The sequence below is a fragment of the Empidonax traillii genome, unplaced genomic scaffold, assembly GCF_003031625.1.
Source record: "Empidonax traillii isolate 1590-97213 ecotype Southwest subspecies unplaced genomic scaffold, ASM303162v1 scaffold136:size1122602, whole genome shotgun sequence".
Taxonomy (NCBI): Eukaryota; Metazoa; Chordata; class Aves; order Passeriformes; family Tyrannidae; genus Empidonax; species Empidonax traillii.
The window spans coordinates 507990-531567 of record NW_020955329.1 but is presented as its reverse complement, the minus strand read 5'-3'; the positions used below and the strand labels follow the sequence as shown (position 1 = coordinate 531567).

Below are 23578 nucleotides of genomic sequence, written 5' to 3'. Positions count from 1 at the left end.
AGTATGGATCTGATAGAGAGCATAAACACTTATTTCTCAAACTTGACGACTTCTAACTATCAACTTTTATGACAAACACAAAACAAGTGTCACATGTCACAAATTACACTGCTGGAATGTGCTGCAAGGCAAAAAATATGTGTCCACGACAGATAAAGCCCAAATTCTACCAAGTCTAATGCAGAAACCACACCTGTTTAGGGAATGGGAAAATGTGATTCTGCTTTTCTGTACAGTCCATACTTCGCACGTGTGAAAGGAGCAGGCTACCCTGAACTGAAAAGCTTAAATATGCCCTTGAACATTTCAGTTTACCATTTCCAGCAGACGTCACTATAGAGCAAGGATTCACGCAGGCCGAAAAAATGGCAACACTATCCAAAGGAATTACGATAAAAACATTTAAGAAGGCTTAGCTATTAAGATAATAGTAGCTAAAATCAGAATTATTAGCTTATTAAAATTAAAGATCCATATAAAGATAAACCATCCTTTTAATTATCAGAAGGAGAAAGCGGTATTGATTTCAAGCTTCTGGCAATAACAAAGCACAGAAAAGTGTAATACATACAAAATACGCCTGTCTTTCGGGACATATGAAAATCACAATCATAACACTGAGAAATGCACATGCATTTCAAGTATCGTGTTTTCTTACAAAAACTCAAATGTGATAGATACTAACACAATGAGCATACAGCCATAGATACCAATTACCAATACCCATAAAGAAGCAACTGCTTTTTCACTCATATGTTTTCCTCTGTTTATTATCACCAAGCAGCCTTTACTCATTCCCCAAATCTTAGTATTTCCGTTCACATAGAATCATCAAAAATCTGTCCAGTAGCATTTACTCAGTAACAGAAAAATCTGCATACAATAACAGTGAAAGGTGATGGTGGCTTTCAGAAACAGTGAATGTATGGCTCTAGCATGCTGATGAAATATCTAATTTTTTTTTTTTTTTACGTTTAAAACCAACAGAAAATAATTCTACCCACCCAGTATTTCTGTCGGAACATTTACTGCCTTAAGAATTAAACCTGTGAAGTCCATTCTGTGCGGTGGCTTTCAATCCTGACTGGCTAGAGTTTGTCTGAAAGACAAATGCTACTCAAGGTACTGCAAGGCTAAATGTTGTAGGCAAGTCTCCGGGAAGACTTGTCTTTGAGACATAAATTCTAATGACAAAAAGCACATAAAGGGAATTTTTTCACTATACGATACCTCAAACAATGTGTCCTGTTTCCTCTGTGAGCTCGGGTAATTTGTCTGGCCCATACAGAAGAGTCATGGTGAAGTTTTCCCCCCTTTTTCCCTGTTGCTTGTGATGATATTTGCGTAAAATTGGATGAAGCACTTTCCATGAAGCTTGGTACTGACCATTCCAAGAATATTGGGGAGGATGAGGGAACTAAAAAATCTCTTGCCTGTTATTTTCCTTCATGAGCATTGGCTCACTGGCCATTTGCTCTGATGTCTGCACTATGTGAAAGGGAGTACCTGTAGGCACAGCAACTACTTGTAAACACTTTTACCACTTTTCTTGAAGCAACAATGCATAAATTGAGCAGGAAAAGCCATTCATCAGACTGCTTCTATGGATATTTCCACTGGCCAACTCGGGGGTCCTTGAGAGAGCTTCTGCGACCGACTGGTGGTTGGAGGTTCTGGGGGGCTGACAGCCGACTTCCAACTTGAGAAATCAGCACCTGGCCTTAGTGACCAAGACAGAGTTATTTTCTGGAGCATGAGATCTTTTTGGTCTCCTTCTTCGTCAATTTTGTTTAGAAACTTTCCATAATGACTAATGTTTAAGTTTGGTGGTGCCTTATATAGCTATGGCTCATCCTCAACAGTGCACTCCCAAACACATGCCTCTAAGTGTCAAAAGGACAATATTTATTGGATAAAAGATCTGTACATATTATTGCTCTGGAAAGAAATAAACAAGCTCTGTAGTATTCCTCTTGGCTTAGAGAGTAAACTAAGGCACACTGCTTGGACCTGGACTTACGTATACTCTGTTGGATATAAAATGCTCTTACGTGAAGAACACATCCCAGGACTTTTGAGCTATAAAACATGAGCAGAGGAAAACCTCACCAAATGAGTGAGTTGTATTGCTCTGCAAGGGAAGGACTCCTAGTGGAAAAAGAGGAACTCCAACTGACAGAGGGGAGCACCTTGGGCACTGATTTCCACTGATGCTGTTTCACTAGCAGTGTCAGCATTAACAGCAGGTTAGTGTAAACACATACCATGCGCAAACACAAATTATACCAAACAGCAAAGGTGTGAAGATGGAGACCATGACACTGCACCAGAAAGAACAGTCTTAGCAATTTTCCTATAGTCATTTTCTACCTTCAAAATCATTGTATTTCACACTCCTCCAGTTACATTGCACTGTATCAGTCATAGACAGGAATAACCATGTGTTATTACCCAAGTAAAGTCAATCCTTTACCATGTATGAGTTCCACAGATCACAGCAGTTGAATCTCTCCCATTTTCAAAAAGATAACCAATGGCTGAATTTGGTTTTGGAAATACAGACCTTCTCAATATAAAAACCAGCAATTAAAAAAAATATAAATCATCTAGTAAAGGTCCAGGTCCACTGCTAATACTTATGTACAGGAAAATGTGTATAGGCCTGTAGAATCATCTTTAAAATCTTGATTATAAACTGTTTATTCATATAATTTTTATAAATGAAATATTACCAGCATAATAGCATACCTGGTGATGTATGGCTTTCTTTCTCTTAGTGTTACATTGTTGCAGAAGATTGCAAAAGGAAAATACTAAACCAGACTAGAGAATCCTGTCATTGCCAAAAGAGAAAATATTTTTAAAGATCTATGATCAGCAATTCCCTACTTTGCTTCTTAGCACCGCTGCTCTTCATGATACTTGCAAATGGAGCACTGTATGCACATCAGATGCTGCCACACCCTTCCTGTTGCTAATCTGTCTTTTTAAATTTAATTTCTTTTATGGTGGCTTTTCCACTGTTTAATTAGGCCACAGGGAGTAAAGAGAGGCAGCCTCACTGTCCCTTCAGAGTTTATTTCACAGACTGTTCCCTTCAAGGATTTTATTTCTGTCATTGAAAGCAGACATCCTCACATTGCTTAAACACAGAAAATGATTAATACAATGAGATTGTTATGCTCCCAGCTAAAATGGCCTTCTTTCTAATGTGAGCTACAACAGCTTGAAAAGACGGGCGCTGACACTACACTTCAGCTGACAGTTTTTCTTTTTTTAGGTGTACTGTTATTGGGATCTGTAATTCTGTGTGACCCATAATAATAAGCCCACCATTCTCCTCATATTAATATCATAAATTCTGCAGACATAGATGATACTGTCATATATCAAATATGACCATAAAACCAATGTGATCTTAACATCTTTGGATTTATCTTGAAAAGAAAAATACTAGATAAAATCATTTATGCTGATATCACCAAGTTTTTACTAGGTTACAGTAACATGCTAAGATTACAATATATTTTTAGGAGGATAGGCAGTTTTGACAGATTTATTCATCTGTTTCTAGAGTTAAACTTGTGGATAGTTAATTTGTATGTTATTTAACAGTCAGTGCTTTCCATTCCGTGTCCCTAGCCACAAGCTTGAAATTCCACAAAAGCTGAATTTCGTATAATATTCAGTGCATATATTAAATAGCCTAGTTTAAAGGATCACTACTCAAATAATAATATTTTACATGATTTAATGGCACCTGCTAGTGCCACTGCAGTTAAAGGTCTCTGAGCTTATTCAAACACATTTTGGGTTAGAAAGGCATGCTCAGCTTTGGATTGATTTACAATGAAACCCATGACATACAAATACCAAATTGACTTAATACTGGTTTCGAGTTTTGTATCTCTGAGACCACTTATACTTCCCAGTAAGTAGTGATTGCAGTGGAGGATTCTAGAACACTTAGAAGACTAAAGCAAAAGCTGATTTTAAAATACTGAAACCTTCAATTTGCCACCTCCTTCTTCCCACCTCTGCTCTCATCAGAATTAAAATTTCCAGACAGATTGCACCACGTGATTGTATGTTTGGACAACTGCTATAATAACAAGAAAAAAAAAGAGGGAGCATAAAATGGCTGAGATGCTGAGGCTGCCAAAGTAACTGTGCCACATGCAAACATGATTATCCTTGTTTTAAGTAAAAATCTTAAGTCAAATTTACTTCAGCACAAAGGAACTATTCAGGGGGCTATACACCACTTATGCTTTCGGTCAAGAGCAGCATGGCAGCAGAAGTGCCGTACTCCTACAAAGTAATGATGGAACAGTATTTGCGAGGAATTTTTCCATGGCACATAAACCTATGCACTATGAAATCCTTTTTACAGAGATGCTCTGCAAAGCACCAAACAGGCAGGCTAAAGCAAACAGGCTTGTCTGGGAAAAATGAGGCAAAGGCAGAACAAAAGAAAGCAACAACGAACAGCACAGATTCAGAAATACAGATCAAAAGGTGCTTTATTGCTACTGGGAAGAGGATTTTTTCATGATTTCTTCGCACTAAATGTATTCAGGCCATTGCTTCAGCCACTTGTTTTGTATGTTGTCGGCATGAAACTCTGCCCCTCGAAGAACACAACACCTCTGTGAGAAATTGTCTTCTTTTTTTCTCAGATGTCCACACCTCATAAAAAGCTACGTGTGATGAATTTTCTGCATTACAGTTGCCATAAGGAACCAACTTTCTTTACAAGGTGCACAGGCATTTCAACAGGGTAAACAAGTTTTCTCTCATTGAGTAGTCATTAAAAGATCAGAGCCTCAACTGAACTGCTAAAAAAGCAGATAGGAGTAAGCACAGCCCTGGCTCTGCCTTCACAACCATTGTTACAGGTGGACAGAGAAAAGGGCAGTGGTTGCTGCAATCAGAAAGAGTCATTTGTCTTGAAATTGTTCCAAACACTAGTGCTACCAATCACTGCAATCCTTTCACAAGTCATCTTAGCTCAGATATTTGCAGGCGTTATGTCCCAAGCTTCTAGACTTAAATGCTTAAGTAAGAACAGTTACTTGTTTTCATTTTTGGGGGAAGAGAGAAATTCAGTGACTTTAAATGCAAGCAACAGAGACTGGAAATTACCACCCAGAGAAAAAAAGCCAAGATATGCAGCAGTATGTAGATCTGGCAATACCAACATTCTGTTGCATTCACTGTAACCAGAGGGTTGTAGGAGAACTTGGTTTTGGGCAGACAATCTTCCCATACAACCTAGACTTGCAGCTGTGACTATATGCCACAATCTACTGCTCTACACACAAATGCCCTTTGACAGAGATGACTTTAATGGCTTTTTCTTTGTAGCATTACAGTATATTGTATAATTAATTCAGGAATTAAAGCTGCCTAAATGCATTCAGACACAATTGAGCTACTCTTTGGAACTGTTGCAATCTATTTTGTCAATAACCCCAGTTCAAGATTTCCTGCTGTTACACATCAGTACAATAAGAAATGTGTACTCTAGATATTTACATATCTGTCCCATGGAGAGACTCAGATTTTTAAAGACTCTTTAACAAAACATTTTTTCATGTTTTACTTAAAAAAATCATTTTAATACAAATTTGGAAATACAAAGTTTCCAAATGAAAAAAGTAAAAACATTTTATATAATTTATCTGGTAAATATGCTCCCAATATTTGAAATTAACTTCTATTTTTTTAAAGCATGATCAACTTTGGGAGTCTTTCCTTAAGAAATTTTACTTTCCTCTTGAGAGTATACCAGAAGCATAAAAAACCCAAAGAAAAATATATATGACAAACTAAAAGGTCAGAAAGGATACTGTAATTGATTTATTTTCCTTAAAGGTGAAAAAAGAACTGAATGGAGAGAAGAGGGGAGAGAAAGAGGTGGCCTCAAGAAAAAGAGGGAGAGAAACCAAAGTTAAATTTTCCTACTTTATATCTGAATTCCATCATATTACTTTAACCATGGAAATATCAAGGATGGCTTTAACTGGCTTTGCTCAGTGCCTGTACTAAAGACCTCGGAAGCCATTAATTTGGAAGCCATCTCCTCCTAACCAAAACAAAAAGCACTGCTTCTTTAAGAGGAACAAACAGCTGAGACGACAAAGTAAGAGACATGATTATTTTCTGATCTGGGAGTATTTGGTTATACCAGTCACACTGAGGTGTGCTCTGACTAGGGACGATAGCACCAGATGAGTTACACAGATGGCTTCCTTAGAAGACGGATGATAGTTTTCTCTTTCTCAATACTAGCTGTCCAAAGTATGCGTGTGGCACAATTTTGTACACAAATAAATATGTAATGCTCTCTTTTCAGTACCTTGTATGTGTTCCTACTCAAAAAATATATAGCCCTTTTTGAGAGCAGTATGTTTACAACATAAGAAACAAAATCTGGAAAGCAGAGAAAAGAGCAGCACTTTAACTCACTGATAGGAATATGGTGTGACAGGAGGGATGAATAATCAAAGATACAGTTGATAGTGTACTGTTAAAATAAATTAACCAATCCACTGACAAAAAGTCTTGCCTACTGTACTTTATAGATACAGCTCTGACATATTTTGATCACAAACAGTTTCAAAAGAGGATCACTCTGCCAGCTGGGCTGTTCTTAAACAAAACCTCTATGTTTTGATCCAGGAAACATCAATCATCATGTCTCCAAAACCATTACCATTTATTGAGCACCCATTAATATGCTCAATGCTAAATAAAGCAAAGGAACATGTTGTCCTTATCCACATTTCTGATCATCTGTCCTTTATTTTTGAAGTCCGTTTGGCTGTGCATAAACTCAAACATCTAAAGTAAACAAACAGAAATATTTTGGTGACTATGTACTACATTGCTATACTTTTTGCATACTTGTTTTATCTTTCACATTCTGTAAATATAAAATAATCGCATTCCAAGTGCAGGGAAAAGAACAGAAATTGAGACTCTGCTGGACATACATGCTTTAAAAAGGAGGCTGCAGTGGGGCCATGAATTCTGGTGTGCTTTAGTAAAGTGAGGACAGAAACCTGAGCAGCTGCAGAGTTGCTGCAGAGAGCTAAGAATGGGAAGAATATCTCTGCCATGGCATAGGTAAAAAACTACAAGGAATTGCTAGGAGAGAGGATCTGGCACAAGCAGTGGGATAAACAAGAGGATTCAAACATCAGCAATGATTATAGGATATGTTGCCTGCACATAACAGAACATTTAGCTATGCCATTTTCAGTATTTCTGATCTATTGAGAAGACTGAAAACCATTTCTTGTTTAACTTTAAAAAAAAAAAAAAAGAAAGAAAAAAGCCCTGTATTTGAACAACTTCAAAGATCATACTATTGTTGAAGTATTGGTTGAATTTTGGTCATGTAAAAAATTGGTGTTATTCAGCCTTTTAAAAAAGGAACAAATAACTATCAGTTGGATGTTCTTACAGTTCTATCTACCTGCTGTGTTAGAGAAGAAATAAAGCTGATGTTCATAAAGACAATGATAAAATTTCTCTCACTTATTAGGCAACTCTCTGATTACTGGCCACTGGAGTATTAGGTTGAATTGCATCACTGATGAATAGCCAAGGGATTCAGTTAACAAAAATCAGTGCTTTTAAAGTCTTTAATGATCAGAAAAAAATGAATGAAAGCATTTGTCAAGATTATGATTGTCGTTAGAAAATGCTAATTACATATTAGTTTAATAATCACCACATGATCATTTACCAAAATTATTAAATTTTTTTTTTTTATAGTTCTCAACAGTGCTTTTAGAAGCTAAGAATTTTAAGATTGCACAGCTTCTGAAGCTGGACTGCCACTGTTGGAAAGATCTGATCTAAGTTTATTGCCAACCCATCTTACTTACTCACTTAAAGATATGTATTATTACCCTCTAAGGAAAGTTACAGCAGAATAGAATTCATAAAGCACAGGTAACTTGCCCACAAAAACAGCTCTACAATTACAAGGTAAACTCCAGCAAAAAACCATTTGTTAATGGATACATACATGCTAACTAAGATATGTCACTTTGCAATACTGAGCTGAGATCTCACCTAAAACATGAAGGTATTAGGCAAGTATCAAACATATCTAGAAGAGCTGTGTCATCTGGACAGTACAACAGAGTATCACTGGTATCACAATAAGACTGTTCACTTTTGATAACAAAAATACACTTCTATTTTTCTGCATAGCAGTGTTATACAAATTCTACAGCTCAAGTTGTATCAGGAGCCACTAACTTGACCACAGCAACAACAGAAAAAACAGCAGTGCTTTTCATGTGCTAAAGTGAACTCAAATGGAATTTCTCTCAGCCAATGATAATTTTTGCCATCCCGATCAAAACTATGACCCACATGGTATGTAAGTTCTTTTACTCATCTGCAAGTAAAAACAATCCCAAAAGAACAGTTTTCCTATTCTCAGTTTAAGGTTTACATTTTAAACAACTAGTAGTAGCTCAAATAACACACTTTCTTTTAAGGGAAAAGCATAATTAAACTATGTCCAACATTACAGCTTTAAAACATAAAACCAGAATAAAACCTGAATACTACAGAAAATATTTCATATGTTATTTCTCACCTAAGATCAACATTCTGACTTGGAACAGATCCTTCTGACAAAGTGGCACATCTCTGCATTACTGACCTTAAGAAAACCTTAATTAAATTTAGCAATGAAATACTATTACACCCCTACTCTTGTTATCCTTGGTAGTCCCTCAGTATGGGGGAATTTTGGCAACAGGATTATGATTTTACTTGACCTTTCCAAAGAAATAACTAAGGTTGACTGCTTTAAATGCATGTTAATTCAAATCACAATGCAAAAGCATAAATGGCTGCTATGGCAGAGGGATGAGGTAAGCTTCAGAAGAAAGCAGACATGCTATTGCCAAAGTCTGGTGCACCTATGCATTCAGCATAGGAATGTGGAAACCTACATATACATCACACTGTTTTGAATCTTGGCCAGATCTGTGGTTACTCAAGAGTGCAAGTTGTTCCTGTGATATCAGTCGGCAGTTCTGTTCAACTAGAAATCATGATATTTGCCACTCTTGTTGGCAGTTTTAGTCTAAGGAGAGAATAGGGATGTAAATTGAACTACTCATGTCTAAAGGTAGTAGCTACAGATGAAGGTTAAGACATTAGCAGGGCCACATGAGAATTCTGCACTACTTTCTTTTGAACTTGATCTGCGGAATAGAGGTATTAAGTCTCTGTGGCTGTCAATCTGGCTCTTTTCATGAGTACTAAATTCATCTAAATAAATAAATTTATTTGTTTCAGCTTGTCATTGGGGTAAGATCTGTTTTATTGCTGCAATTTTTGCTGTAGTATGTACAAATCAATCACTAAAGTCTCTATGATGCAATCCCTTTATAAATCCGTTAGATACGTAGCTTCTTCCAAAGAAGCCTTAGATGCTGTGACAGTGATACTAAACCTACATCAAAAAAATGATCTTTAAAAAAACATAACTGCAATGCTTTGCTTTCAGGGAATTTTTATAAAGCTCACATTCCAGAATCAGGCACACACAGAGAGCATTTAACCAAATTCCATGATAAAATATATTTCAGACCTTAAAAGTTAGTTAAATACATTTACTTCCTGAAAACCAATCTTAATCCTGTTTTTCTGTTACTCATAGTAACTTTTCCCATTTTTTCTTTTACAAACTCTTTTGAAGAAAAATCCCCCCACATTTCTGTAACTGCTGTGTTCATTTGATCTGTACATTTCTAAAGGAACATTTTTTTTCCTAAGGGCACAATCAGTGCAATCAGTGATTGTGGCAAATAAATACTGCTTGGATTTGTATTATGGTGATGCATCTTACAGCTATCTGTTTATATATTACCATTGACAGACTACGTTTGTTCTTAAAGGAAGAGAACTAAATGTTGAGCAACCTGTTTTAGAGGAGAGAATACAAAACTGCAAGATTTATTCTGGAAGAACAATTATAGGCAGGATACATGCTAGCATCCAAATAACATTAAGGCTAAGTTGAAGCAGTAATGCTACATTTTTCAGGAACACATTTCCAAGTAAACCTAATGTTATCCCTTCATCTTATACCAGTGCCTTCATAGACAAGGAGGGGATGGAGATTCAGAAAATTAACATAGATTTCCAGCTCTATGTCAGCTTAGAAGGGATTCCTTTGCCTTCAGCATGCAGATAGGTATGGGCTGCTGAAGAATGCTGGAGAAAAGACATCAATAGATTCATTAAATTTTTTCCTATATCCTAGAAGACCTCACATGCTCAACAACACTTGAGGCTACTGCTGATGCAGTAAGGAAATAAACATGGGCAGGTTATCAAACTTTGTTATGTTTTCTATATAAAGCAGTTTCAGAAACAGCAGAACCAACAGCCTCATTAGTAAATAGTTACATGCATTCCTCAGCATGGCTCCTATCATGGCAGTGAGTAACATCTAAACCATTCTTTGGTATGGTCATTAATGGTACATTCCTTGTAAAATGACAGGAGGTGGCAAAGTTTATTTTTAGCTGAGGGAGAAGGCATATGTAGGCAGGCAGCCATCGACAGCAAAGTTTTCCAAAGTTTTCCAGAACAAAAATGGGATTGTACACCTTATTAAAACACTATTTTATGACCAGCAGGTCAAGGAAGGTGGTTCTACTCCTCTACTCTGCCCTTGTGACGTCTCACCCAGCGTACTGTGTCCATCTCTGGGGTCCTCAGCACAAGAAAGGCCTCTAAGAACAGGTCCAGAGGAGGCCACAGAGATGAGCAGAGGCATGGAGCACCTCTCCTATGAAGACAGGCTGAGATCTGGAATTGTTCAGCCTGAAGAAGAGATGGCCCTGGGGAGACCTCATTATGGCCTTTCAGTTCTTGAAGGGGGCTTATAAAATGAGGAAGAACAACTTTTTTTCATGGGCAGATAGAGACATGTCAAAGGGGAATTGTTTAAATCAAAAGAGGAGATATTTTTATTAAATATTAGAAAGAAATTCTTTACTCAAAGGGTTGTGAGGCAGTTGAATGGATTGCCCAGGGAAGTTGTGGACATCCCTTTCCTGTTCAAAGCCAGACTGGATGGGGCTCTGAGCAACCTGGTCTAGCGGAAGGTGTTCTTTGCATGGCAGGGAGGGGTGGAACTATACGATCTTGAAGGTCCCTTCCAACCCAACCCATTCTGTGATTCTATGTATAAAGGATTGCAGCAAGAAGGAGTCAACAAAACAAGCGCTATAGAAATACATACTTCCTCTCCCCTTCTTCCAACACAGCAGGAAAAATTGATTCCCCAGTAGAACCTCATATAAGGAACTAGGAAATGCTTTGCAGGTCACACATTCCCACTCTTAAACTCTTCCCTTGCATTGCTGCGCTTCTTTGCCCCCAGGACTAACCTCTCTTCCTCTTCCCTTCTACCACCTGAGACTTTGCTACTGCCTCTAGCCATCATAACATCAAGCCTAAGCCAACATGGCATGAGGAACAGCAAAGGGCCCAAGCCTTTCCTGCATGGAGATAACAAGGATTATTCCTTTGGGCTTGGTGCCATGCTTTGCCAGCAACATACTCACACCTCACTACTCAATAACCACTGAGAAATTAGGAGATGAAGTTACAGAAGCTTGTGCCCAAGCTAAGTCCTAGGGTCATGTCAAGTATATTTCTGTTATAATGAAGATTAAGTGTTTTCGAGGAAAAAAAAAAAAAAAGGAAAATTAATAGAAGATTCTCATACAATCACCTCAACTCTAGTGCTGAGGCTTAAGGTAAATATGAATTACCACGTAATTTACAGTTCAATGTGAGAGTTGATGATACTGGAACAGAGTCAGACAATCTGCAGAGTACTGACTCTGCAACTGAATGCTCTGGGCAAGCAGCAGCCCAGTGTTCAAGAAAATACAAATTCAGAAGAGCTGAGAGTTTAACCAGACTTTCCCAACTGTGGAATTTCTAAAACAAAACAGGACTCCCCATTTAAACCAAAGCATACCATTCCCTCTTTCCCCCAGAAAAGAACCCTGAAGTTTCCGGAGCATAAGTAAAGCTAGCTGTGGTGACAATTCTGTTGTGATAATTCCAACACATCTGATTCTATGATTCTATATTCTGATAAAATTTCAGCTGTTTCCTCATCATAAATACTGTCAGAGTTACTATGGGTCTTGTATGATTACATTTTTTTCTACCTAGAATTCCTAATGTCATTGATATAATTAAAAAAGACATTTTTAAAGAAAATGTAGGAGAAAAAAAAAGAAAAGAGTGAGAGACCCTACACATGGCAAAGAAAACTTAGAAATACATTTTATAAAGTATTGCTTTTTGATCCTCTGGCATTCATTTACAAAACAGACTAGGTAACATGAATGATGCTTTCTCCCCCATCTTCTCTCCATTCCTTTCAGATTTTCTTGCCTGCCTGTCCAAAGTGTCATCTTTAATTCAGGCGGGTGTACTGATTTTAAGTACAATGCTAGTAAAGGACACTACAAGTAATGGTACTCAGTATGTGTTAAATCATCTCTGAAGTTGTGCAACACTCCTACTCTGTTATTCATACTGCTTTGTGCTTATTACCAACTTCAGAGCAGGAATTTTTCAATTAATGTGTGTTTGCATTATGAATTATTTCATTTGGTGTAGAAACAACTTTTTAGTGTTTGCTACTAACCTAAGTTAACCTGCTTAGGCATCCATGATCATAAATTCAGTTAAACCCAAACAAACAAATGAACAAACACCTCCTGACAGAAAATGAGGTGTAAGGAAGAACTCCTTTGCCAGTTCTAACACTCTTCTGGATTTGAAAAATACATCAATTTGATTTGTGAGAATCCTGTTTTGAACTGTGGCCTGATCCCATTCCACTGATATATTACCAAGAGACAAAACCCCATGCTTAATATGTTGTTTAAAAATTAAGAGTCAGGAATCATTAGAACACAGTTAAAATATCTTCAGTCTGTTTTCCCCTCTGAAATGGGTAGACGAATTTGAGAATCAAAAGTTAAAGAAAGAAGTGTAAAACACAATTATACTGTAACATAAATACATTACACTCCAGAGATATCAAAACATCAACAGCAGTATTAAATCTGTCCTGAAGTAAAGAGGTATGAAGCAATTGATTAAAATAGAAGAAGAAAGATTTTTCAGGAAAAATCTAACAGTGTACAGCTTTATCCAGACTTTATATACCAATGCAGACCATAGTGGATTTGCCTTCAGATGCTTTCTCTCTATTTGGGGAATGGGAAACCAGCAGCAGAAGTTCAAGATTCAGTAGCATTTTCTCCCCCTTTCCTGACCACTCCTGACTGTTAGATTACTGTGCATGATAAGCCAAATGAGATATATTGGAGAAGAAGTTTACAATGAAAACTGGAACCAAACTTAACAACAGACTGTGGAAAGATTTAACTTCAAAAGCAACAATATGTAAATATTGTGTTATCTGGGTATCCTTAATGGACATTACTGAGGTAAGTGGTAGCTAGGGCTTTCCATTCAGTCAGAAGATAGATAAATACAGGAGTAGCTGCAGCTCCTGATGCAAAATCTGGGTTTTGTATTTTCTTCTTTTAAATCAAGTAGTAACAATTTTTTTCACTTAATGAGCTTTTTTTTTTTTCCCTTTTTCTAAAACTGAACATAGTTGCTGCTGATATTTATGAAGCACCATTCACTGGGAGAGTTCTGTGGCAAAATAAGGCACAAATAAAACACAATAAAAGAAAATTTTAAAAAGGGTCAAATTACTAGTATAATCAAATTAATAAAATCTAAGTATTTCAAATGTATGGGATATTGTTATGGAGGTGAAACATAACCGTAAAGAGACCTACATAGGCCAAAATTTCATCAGCTTATAATTTGAGTGGAAGCACATCCAATATTTGCTGTAGACATCTACCTATTCAAATCCTCTTGGTCATAATGCCTTCAAAAACATTTAAAATGAGGCTGAGTCTTAACATAAGCCCTCCACTTGATTTTGACCTATGTGCAGATGTTACTGCTTGTAGCATCAAACCCACTCATAACAATAAAATTGCTAATAGATTAGCAATTTAGGTTGGTTCTCACTTAAAAAATGTAACTAGGCCTAAGTCTCTAAATCTAGCTCTCATCCACATAGAGGAAAAAACCCCCATCATTTAATATACAAAGGCGAGAACGGCTACAACTCAAAGCAGGATCATTTATCAGTCGCTAATGGAAAGACTGTGAGGTGTGCTACTGCAATTCAGAAGCCACCAGTCTTCCAATACTTTTCTGCAATTTTCCTTGGGGTTAGTTTTCTAACACTGCAAAAGAAACAAACATGCAGCAAACATTTTGTGGCTGCACTTCTGAGAAGTGTTTAAAGAGTCTGTGACAAACCATGTTAAAAAAAATCCTTTTGGTGACAGGTGCATTAGGGTACTTCAACTTAGCTCAGGAATGCAGAAGGAAGCACAGCGACTGCAAGTAAAAGAGCTGAGCTCAGAGAGACTTTATTTCTCACTCAGGTTAGGGCTAACTTCAGGGCATAACATAAACGTAGCTACCCATGCAGATCACGTTTTTGACTGGGCCTTAAAATTATTTCAGTTCTTGTCAAGTATGGATTATTTTGTAGAATAAAATAAATAAATAAATAAGATTCCCAAGTGATACTTTCCATTAGAAGTATTACACTGATTATCCATGATGAACCTAACCAAATAAGGGTACATTATAATCCAGGTGTAGTGATTATTCAACTTTTAAATGAGCAACATAGTGGTGGGGGACCTTACACCACCTCAGAAGCACTTTCCTGTGGCAGTTCACTACTTTGTCATTGCTGAAACAGTTAAATGCAACCCATCCTGACTATAGAATGGATCCCCTAGCATGAAATGTACTATAAATACCAGGTTGTCACTGTCCACTCCATAAGTTTCCATGAGTTAGGCCACATAGGACATGGCTGCTTCCTACAGGTTACTGTGCTATGCCCAATTGCCTGGATCAGTTATAATCACATTAGTGCTTTCTACACCAGAACCTTTAATTGTTGCTATGCCCACACATTGTAAATGAGTTAAATTTTTACAATACTTTGCTCCTAGTAAGATCATCGCCTTTCTAGTGTTGTTCCTGACCACACTAATACACAATGAAAACTGTGCTGTTGTTATCCTTTTCCGTGCTCCCCTGGGACCACAGAAAGGCTACCAAATATTAAGGGATCCCCAAACAAATTTAGCATTTCTCACTTGAATTATTTATGTTTTTACTAAATTGCTTCTGGTCTGCCAGTGTTCCAGCCTCCATTTTTGCAGAGAACAATATAATTAAGAAGAAAAAAAAAAAAAAACCCAAACCACAACATAACAATCCTTCCTCTCCCTTGCTATGCCCAAACCATGTCTATATAATTTAAATCTGTATGTTCATTGCCAAGTCAGACATAGCAAATAATTAGAACTAAACTAACACTAAACATATATATTTGGGGTTTAGCCGTGGATATGTATCTATCTACAGCTGCACAAGCATGTTCCCTGAGACAGAATTGCAGGGCAGACAGTGAATCAAGCAACGGGGAGTGCCTGTTGCACACCACCTTCAGATATCTCCTATTACACTGAACACAACAAGGTGCTCATCAGTGAAAGTGTAAAAATAGAACAGGGAAGCAGTTTCTGGTTAAAACATAATTAAACAACAGATTTCCCCAGATTTTTCAAATAATTTCAGTTCTTATATTTGTACAAAGTTATGAAACAATAGATTCTTCATAACAGCTTGCAAGGTGTCTACAGATTTATATATCAGGGATAATTAAAAAAGAAGGTATGATTTCACGAGCTGAGCATGTTGCACGCACCCAAGAAAATGTTCATTAGTCAGATAGTTTGGGTTGTTTATATGAACAATAAGCATTATACGTGTTTTTTGTGGTGGTTCTTTTAACAGATGCACTTTTAAACTTGTACAGATAACATTAACTTCATCTGCTTGCAGAGATTTGACTGCTGAAGTAAAACATATGAACTTTTCTTACACAGACCCAGATGAATCTCTGTCTGTGTTTTTTTCTCCTCATGGGTACTTTTTGTCTACTGTAATACATCAGTGGTCTTTAAAACAGCTGTTCTAATCATTATCTAAATCGACAGAAAAGGTACCAAATACATCAGAAAATAAAAAAAGTTAAATTAAAAATACATAAACGCAAAGCTTAATAAAGTAATCTGCTCGATACTTAAAGGTCATCTAGAAAAGAGGTAACTCAGTTCGCTGTTTCCAGTAAAAACAGAGGCCAATTTATGCAAAATTGATCAATCAGTTTCTTTCTTCATATTTAAACATTTCTAAGAGGAGATCAAAAAGGCTGTACTGGCCAGGTTGCTGACCAGGAAGAGGAATGGCAGAAGGGACAAGGGAGTGACTTTTAATTTCATTAACCCTGAAATTCTAAATAATTTGCCATATCCTCTCGGAAGAGTACACGGCAGGTAAGTGACAGAATGCAGGTGTGGGCGTCTGTCATAATAAAGGCGGTTTGGCTGAGTGCAGCAGAGGGGCAGTGAACCTCAGTGAGAGATTACACACGGACCTATTGGCAGAACATGGCAAGGGAGAATGTCAGATTTCATATTTGCCAGACATCTACAGCAACTGATGCCTTGTAGTCAAAGGCTGTTAAATTACCTGTGAAGGTTACTGGCAGCCCGGAATGTTTTTCTCATTGTTTATTTAGTTCCAAAAGCTCTTGGTCTTTGTGCTGATTGCCCTAACTGACAGCCCAGGAAATCTGGACTTTGTAAACAGGGCACTGCTGTATTGAATTACAGGTAACAAGTGTGTAATCAACCTGCTGGGGCTGGACCTTTGCAAAGAAATCTTCGGTATACGGACAAAAAAAAATAGGTTTCTATACTGGGGAATCAATTACACGAGCAGATGAGTATAAAAAGAGATGAATTTAAATCCTTTGCGCTTATTTACTACAGCATATTTAGAAAAAGAAGAGACCCTGACATGGCAGAAAGGTAATTAGGCACTTTATTCATTGTTGCAGTAATACTATAGAAATTAAAGGTGAATATGATTAGAAGTGCCCTCATTATAATCCATAAAAGTATACCAGTGTAACAGTCCTTAGCTGCAATATACTTTATAAAAAAATATAGAAAAAGCTTGCAGGTTTCATGTTTGCAGGTTAAAGAAGAGTTTCTGTACTCAAATTACATACACTGGAAAAAAAAGACCAACACAAAATGAAGCAGTCATTTCTGATCTTTTAAAAGCTAAAGAGAACCTCTACAAAGCAGGGATCTAGTGAAATCTTACATTCTGCATACCAAAATAACATAATAAAGTTCAACAACTACCCCCCAACAATAGATTTATGTAAGATATTTAAACTGTAATTGTTAATTAAAAAGCATAAATAAAAATCCAATGGCAATCAGTCAACAGAATAACCCTATGCCAGACAACATTGAGTCACTGAATAGTACAAGAGAGGAAATATTTTTTTACTTTTTTTTTTTTTTTTTTTTTTTTTTTTTTTTTTTTTTTTTTTTTTTTTTTTTTTTTTTTTTTTTTTTTTTTTTTTTTTAAATCATCAAGGTAGGCCAGCTCTCTCAGTGTATGTGGCCACCATAGACAATAACATTCACTGAATAAAGAAAACCTTAACAACAAAGATTCCAAAATATAAACATCAGACAGTATTTTCTATCTGAACATCATTTATTAAAACAGATACTGCATGCTATCGTCTTATTATGCCCCATAGACTTGTTTTTGCAGTTGGAAATTACAAGAAAAACAAGGTTTCATTAATGTACCCACTGATGATGATAATTTTAGACTACTTGCGCTATTGGAATTTATGCTTTGTTAAAGCAACTGGACTCCCATTGCTAAATTTTATTCACTCTACGGAAGCAGTTCTCTTTGGCACCCACAATTTCTTTGACGTGCTTGAAAAACATGTTACAAAATTTACTTTTATTTCTGTTTGCTCATCTATCAGTATTTATGTACCAATACATCTCTAAAAATTGGAAGTCCCTGATTTACTTGGAAGTGGAAGGTTATTTTTGGCAAATATACAATATATAAAATGCAACCTATGGCATGGAAGAACAGCTGATGACAACTGACCAGGAACGATGGAAGCACGAGTGCATTTCTTATCAGTACTCTCCACCTGACTCGAGTTCTAGGCTCTAACAGATATTTCTGACAGTTTCAGCAAACTTTATTCAAGACTCCTAAAAGAGTTTTGGTCAAGAGAGAAACCCACTTCTAATGACTGCCTATTAACAGATATGCCAACTGCCAGACATGCCCTTCCTTCCTAACTAATATTCCTGTAAATACCTGCATTGTTTTATGCATACCAAGATTTTCAGGAGAAGAATAATATTGTTTTCCCAAGTCAACGGAAACAGCTAGTGAAGGATTTTTGAATTCTGACTCACAACACTAATAGCTTGTGACAGTGAGAAACACTGCTGCAGTGTTGCACCGTGTAAACCCACATCTTTCTGTCCATTTCAAATGTACCATCTTTTGATAGTATTGGAGATCTGTCTGTTCTTGTCTCATAAAAAGCAGTTGACACAAACATCATTTCCCATTTTTCTACTGCTCTTTTAAATACTCTTTTCAAGACGTTCACTTCCCATTTGCTTTTCAACACACTTTACATAGTTATGATGATGAAAAACTCATTACCGTTGAAACTAAGGTTCCTATCATGTAAATATGTGTATTTAAAGTCTCAACTGATGGTCCCAAAATCAATGTTAGTAACTGAGTTGCAGACTAAGTACATGAACACTGACATCAACAGGTAAAAACTGAAGCTCTACTTAGGACAATATGGTACATGTAAATAGGAAATGTATGGATTACATTTTATCAGGTTTTGGCTTTTGTCTGCTAGGCACTATGCAACAGGAGCACCACAAAATGTAACTAACACCAGGAGTTGTGGTGCCTGGTCTTTGCACTGTAGATGGAGAAAAATGTAAAAACTCCAGACTCTCTTCATTGTTTCTAATTATCTGAAACTTGTTTTTTAAGGTACTGTTTTCTTCCTCTCCTTTTTTTTTTTTTTTTTTTTTTCCTTTCTGGAAAGCAAAGTTAAAGGACATCTCCAGAATTATTTGCTATACTGGGGCACTATTAAGCTAGTTACAGGAACACAGCTCCCCCTTTTTGGAGTATTAGCTGCCTTTCTAAAATACAAATACAAATGGCACACAGCTCTAGCCTTTCTTCTCAAGGACAAACACTGTGTGTCACATAACTGGAAGTGCATATCTTCCAGAATAAAGTCTTTATTTGATCACTTCCTGCACTGAGTACCTATCCTAGACACATGATGGCATTTAAATTCAACCTCACAAAACAGAGCCTACTGTACAACAATGAAGCACTCCAGTCAATGCTGCAGTCTTAACTAGATTCACATTGATAATATATTGCTATAATTCTGCTTCAATTAAAAGCATATTTCAGCAGAAGCTCAGGATATGATAGCTGCTCTATGCATTTTAATAATACAGATCAATGGTGTCAGAATTCTACTTTACATAAATAAAGACTGATCATATTAAGACAAAATCCTGCATAACCTAAATGTATATTAATAGCGGCAACCCAGAAACTGATCACAATCTTCACACTCTGGATAAAAATCAGTAAGCCTATTTCAACTGACTTCAATGTTTTAAAAGCAGAAGTGTTTTATTGTCTCCAAGACAAAAATATGGAAAAAAAAATCAATATACAATACCAAACTCCAGTGAAAATGCTTAATTGGTTCTAAACATTAGCATAGTAGGAACAAGCTATTTACATGATTTCTGCAACTGCTGAAGTCAAGCTAATTTATCCTGTATTTAAAAAGTTAGTACAGGAAATGCAAGATTCTTATTGCATTAGGAAAAAAATCTGAAATACTAAAATATTTATCCTTGATTTTCATGTCATGCAATTTTTTTTTAAATTTAGAAGGTTAAAGAACTAATGAACTATGCAGTTGTCACAGGTTTTTCTAGGATTCTGTTACTGAAAACATGCATTTACATTTCTGAAAATTGGAATGTCTGGAGACTACATAGGTTAATATTTAGTGTTATTAACAAAATTAGAAAAGTTGCCATTACTTGCAGCCCAGATTATGGAATGCTACTGGAAAGGACCAAAATAGATAGCAAATGTAACCTATGACCGTGTGAGTATTCTGAAGAACACAGCTGGTTTTATTTGAGTTCCAGCATTTCTAGAAAGTTATTGAAAATGTTGCTTCTCTGTATTAAAACTACCCATATAATATGCTAACTATCTGACTTTCAGTTGACTAATTGTGATAAACTTATGTAAAGAGTAGTATAGCATTACATCAAAAGTATACCCTTCTTGCAAGAAGTTCCTTGTAAATATTACTAAATTTATCAAACATGTTGCTTGCAATGCTCTATTTTTGTTGCATTAAGCAGCACAAATACTCCTTAATCAGTGAATGCAAACTAGACGATATTGTAAATGCCTTTCCAAACAGGTATAAACTAGGGTTGCATAGATTAAAAAATAGATCTTTTTAGACGAGTAGATGATACGATAAACATGGAAAATCAAGTTTCATTCTTGGACTGGTATAGGCTCTTATCTTTGAAGAGAAAATTTAATTACCTATCCTTTTCAGGAAGAGAAGTCAACAAATACAAGTATTAAAAAAAACGAACCAAACAAAAAACAAACAAACCAAAAACCAAAAAATAAAAAGAGAAGGCTGAGGAAAGGCTAGTGCAAAACAGTTTCTAACTTAGATTTTCGCTACTGCAAGAGTAAGTCTTAGTTTGTAAGAATTATTAAGAATTCAGCCAGAAAACAAACAAAACAAACAAAAAGAACAAAATCACCATGATGTCCAACTACCAGGCAAGTTCTAGAGCTTTAACTGTGATAAAATCATTATAGTGACCCAGCTGGTATGGTCTTAAAAATGTCCAGCTGACTTGGTTGATAGGGGAAAGAACCCACCTAAACTAAAAGAGCCTCCACACCACTTAAAGTAAATACACATCAAGAAATGTTTCCACAATACAACTGCAGAAAAAAAACCCTTCAAATGAAACAGTGAAACAAGCACAGAACTTGTGCAGACTCAGAATGAAACCCACAAACAACTGTCAGACTGAATTAATAATACTCATTAAAACAGAACACTAAGTCAGAGATCACAGAGTTGTTAGGGTTGGAAGGGAGCTCTGGAGATCATCTAGTCCAACCCCCCTGCCAAGGCAGGGTCACCTCCATCAGGTGACACAGGGACACGTCCAGGTGAAGCTTTTTTAATCTCACAGGAAAAAACCACAAAATAGAAAGTCATATATAGAAAGGTCTGTTTCTCAGAGGAAGACAAGAGGATGGTTAAGGATCATATTAATTTATCAGGATTTTTTTTTTCCAAAATACCTTAAGAGTAAATGAGGTATGGGAAGGAAGTAAAGCTGTAGTCACTATTTCCTGGAATTGATCTTTCTCAAGTAACTTTAACTGAGAACCGATTTTTATATCAAAATAGTCACACACAGTTAAAGCACTCAGGCTTTACTTCTGGTCACATATTCTGTATTTTTCTGTGCTTTCCAAACAACTTGGAATTTGTTTATTTAAACAAGTGCCATTCCTGCAGAAATATTTTGGACTTCCTGTTTTCAGGGAGAAGTGAAAATGGAAGCTCTGTTATCCACAGGGCAGGATTCTAAACTGCACCTGTAAGTACCACCAGGGAAACCTAAGAACAAAAATATCATCTTCTAAACCTTCATCTTTCACGAACTGTTCCATTTATATACAGCAGATATTTGCAATACTTCTACTTGTTTTTTGGGGGGGAATGAAGAGGATTACTGAGGGGGAAAAGGGAGGAGTCACACAAACTTAATTCAACTAAAAATTTAGTTCTACTGCAAGTAGAACTTAAATACTTCGAAAGGGAAAGCAAAATACTCCATAAAGCCCACTACAGAATTTTTCCCCATTTTTATTCAATTTAATGGGGGATGTTGTGTTTCATTCAGAGAATGAAATTGTATGGAGCACTAACTGTTTCACTGTAAGTCCTTTTACAGAACTGTTTGTATACTATAAACTCTTTTTCTGGATGATCACAAACTAACTTTCTCACCAAACAATTCTATAATAAAAAACCAAAATCTACTTGAAACTTTATTACCTGGCTAACAATACAACAATAAAACTCAAACAACATAAAAAAAACCTAACATAAAAATTAAGCTACTTAATTAAAGAGATGCTGAAGACAAACAAAAATGCAACAATACATAACTCCAGTACTAGCTTCCAAGTAAAATCAAGAAAATGCATAGCATCAAGTTGAATGGCTGGCTGTACTGTAGTACAGCATGATATTCCAGCATACTGCTGTGGTGTGATACATTCTGCTGTGCTCAAAGAAACGCAAACACTTAAAATATCAGCATGCATAAACTTAAATGATTAATATACCTATGAAAAATATAATTACTCCCTATATAGGTTTGTTTCATTCAATACAATACTGTACATTGCAAAAAAATGTTGCAACTCAAACGAACATAGGATGAATACCAGGAAAAGAAGTCACAATATACAATGATTCTTTACTCAACAAGGCATAAAAGTATCCACAAATCTCTAAAAGAAGTTTATGGACCATGTTACCCACTTACGTCCCAACTGAAGGGCATAAGCAAATTTAATATTGATTATTAGCAAAACTAATCCATCAGAGTCTTTGGAAACTTGATTAATAATACTCATAAATAGCTCCCCTATGTTTAGCAGTGATGAAACTATAAGACACAGCACATGGTAAGAAATACTATCTCAAAATAAATAAACAAATTGCTTTGTTGTGCTTGGAGCTAGTACATTGTTGAAGGTAGTTCACAACTGAGTTACTTGCTTCTGATGTCTTATTAAGAGTTCTCCAAACACAGGAAGTATTGTATTCCTGTGGAGTCTTGTCTGGTGAGAAGAAACATTTTCCTGGGAAAGCTAATGGATGCAAGCACATCTCCCACATACAGGGGCAATATGGCCCTCCATTTTGGAACAGCATGAATGCGGTATGTAATGAAAGAATGTTTATAACTGTTATCTAACTCCAGCTAGAAAGTTTCTCAATCACTTCCCAGAGCTGAAAAAAGTATATCTCTAGAAATAAGATGGGATTTAAAGCAAAGAAAAGCCATCGTCATAGTATGTCAACTGCAAGAAAAATACAGAAGACAGAATATGAATTTCTACTTAGTCTTTATTGAAATGATAAATGCAACTGAAGCAGTCTCAGAAGACTTGGACTATGGAAAGTACTATCAGCTGCCTGGAAAATACATTAAAACTGTTGGTCAACTCCATAATTGTATATTCAGCTGGAAGTTTGTCGCTGGTGCTTTTTGCTGACCAATTCAGCATCACTGTTTAGATCAAACAACATTATGTTTGTACGCCAAAACTACAATGT

At 36.3% G+C, this 23578-nt stretch overlaps 1 protein-coding gene across 2 annotated transcripts in view; it reads right to left on the bottom strand.

Annotated features, from left to right (window-relative positions):
* ZNF407 (zinc finger protein 407) overlaps positions 1-23578 on the bottom strand; it is a 337647-nt gene that overhangs the window by 51440 nt on the left and 262629 nt on the right. The window contains exon 10 of one of the 2 annotated variants that reach the window (XM_027883910.1): positions 16581-16636. The exons of the other annotated variant lie outside the window; for it this stretch is intronic. Coding sequence (XP_027739711.1) covers positions 16614-16636 — 23 coding nt within the window. The 3' untranslated portion in view covers positions 16581-16613. Of the gene's footprint in view, positions 1-16580; positions 16637-23578 lie in introns of those variants that run through there. 2 annotated transcript variants of the gene reach the window in all.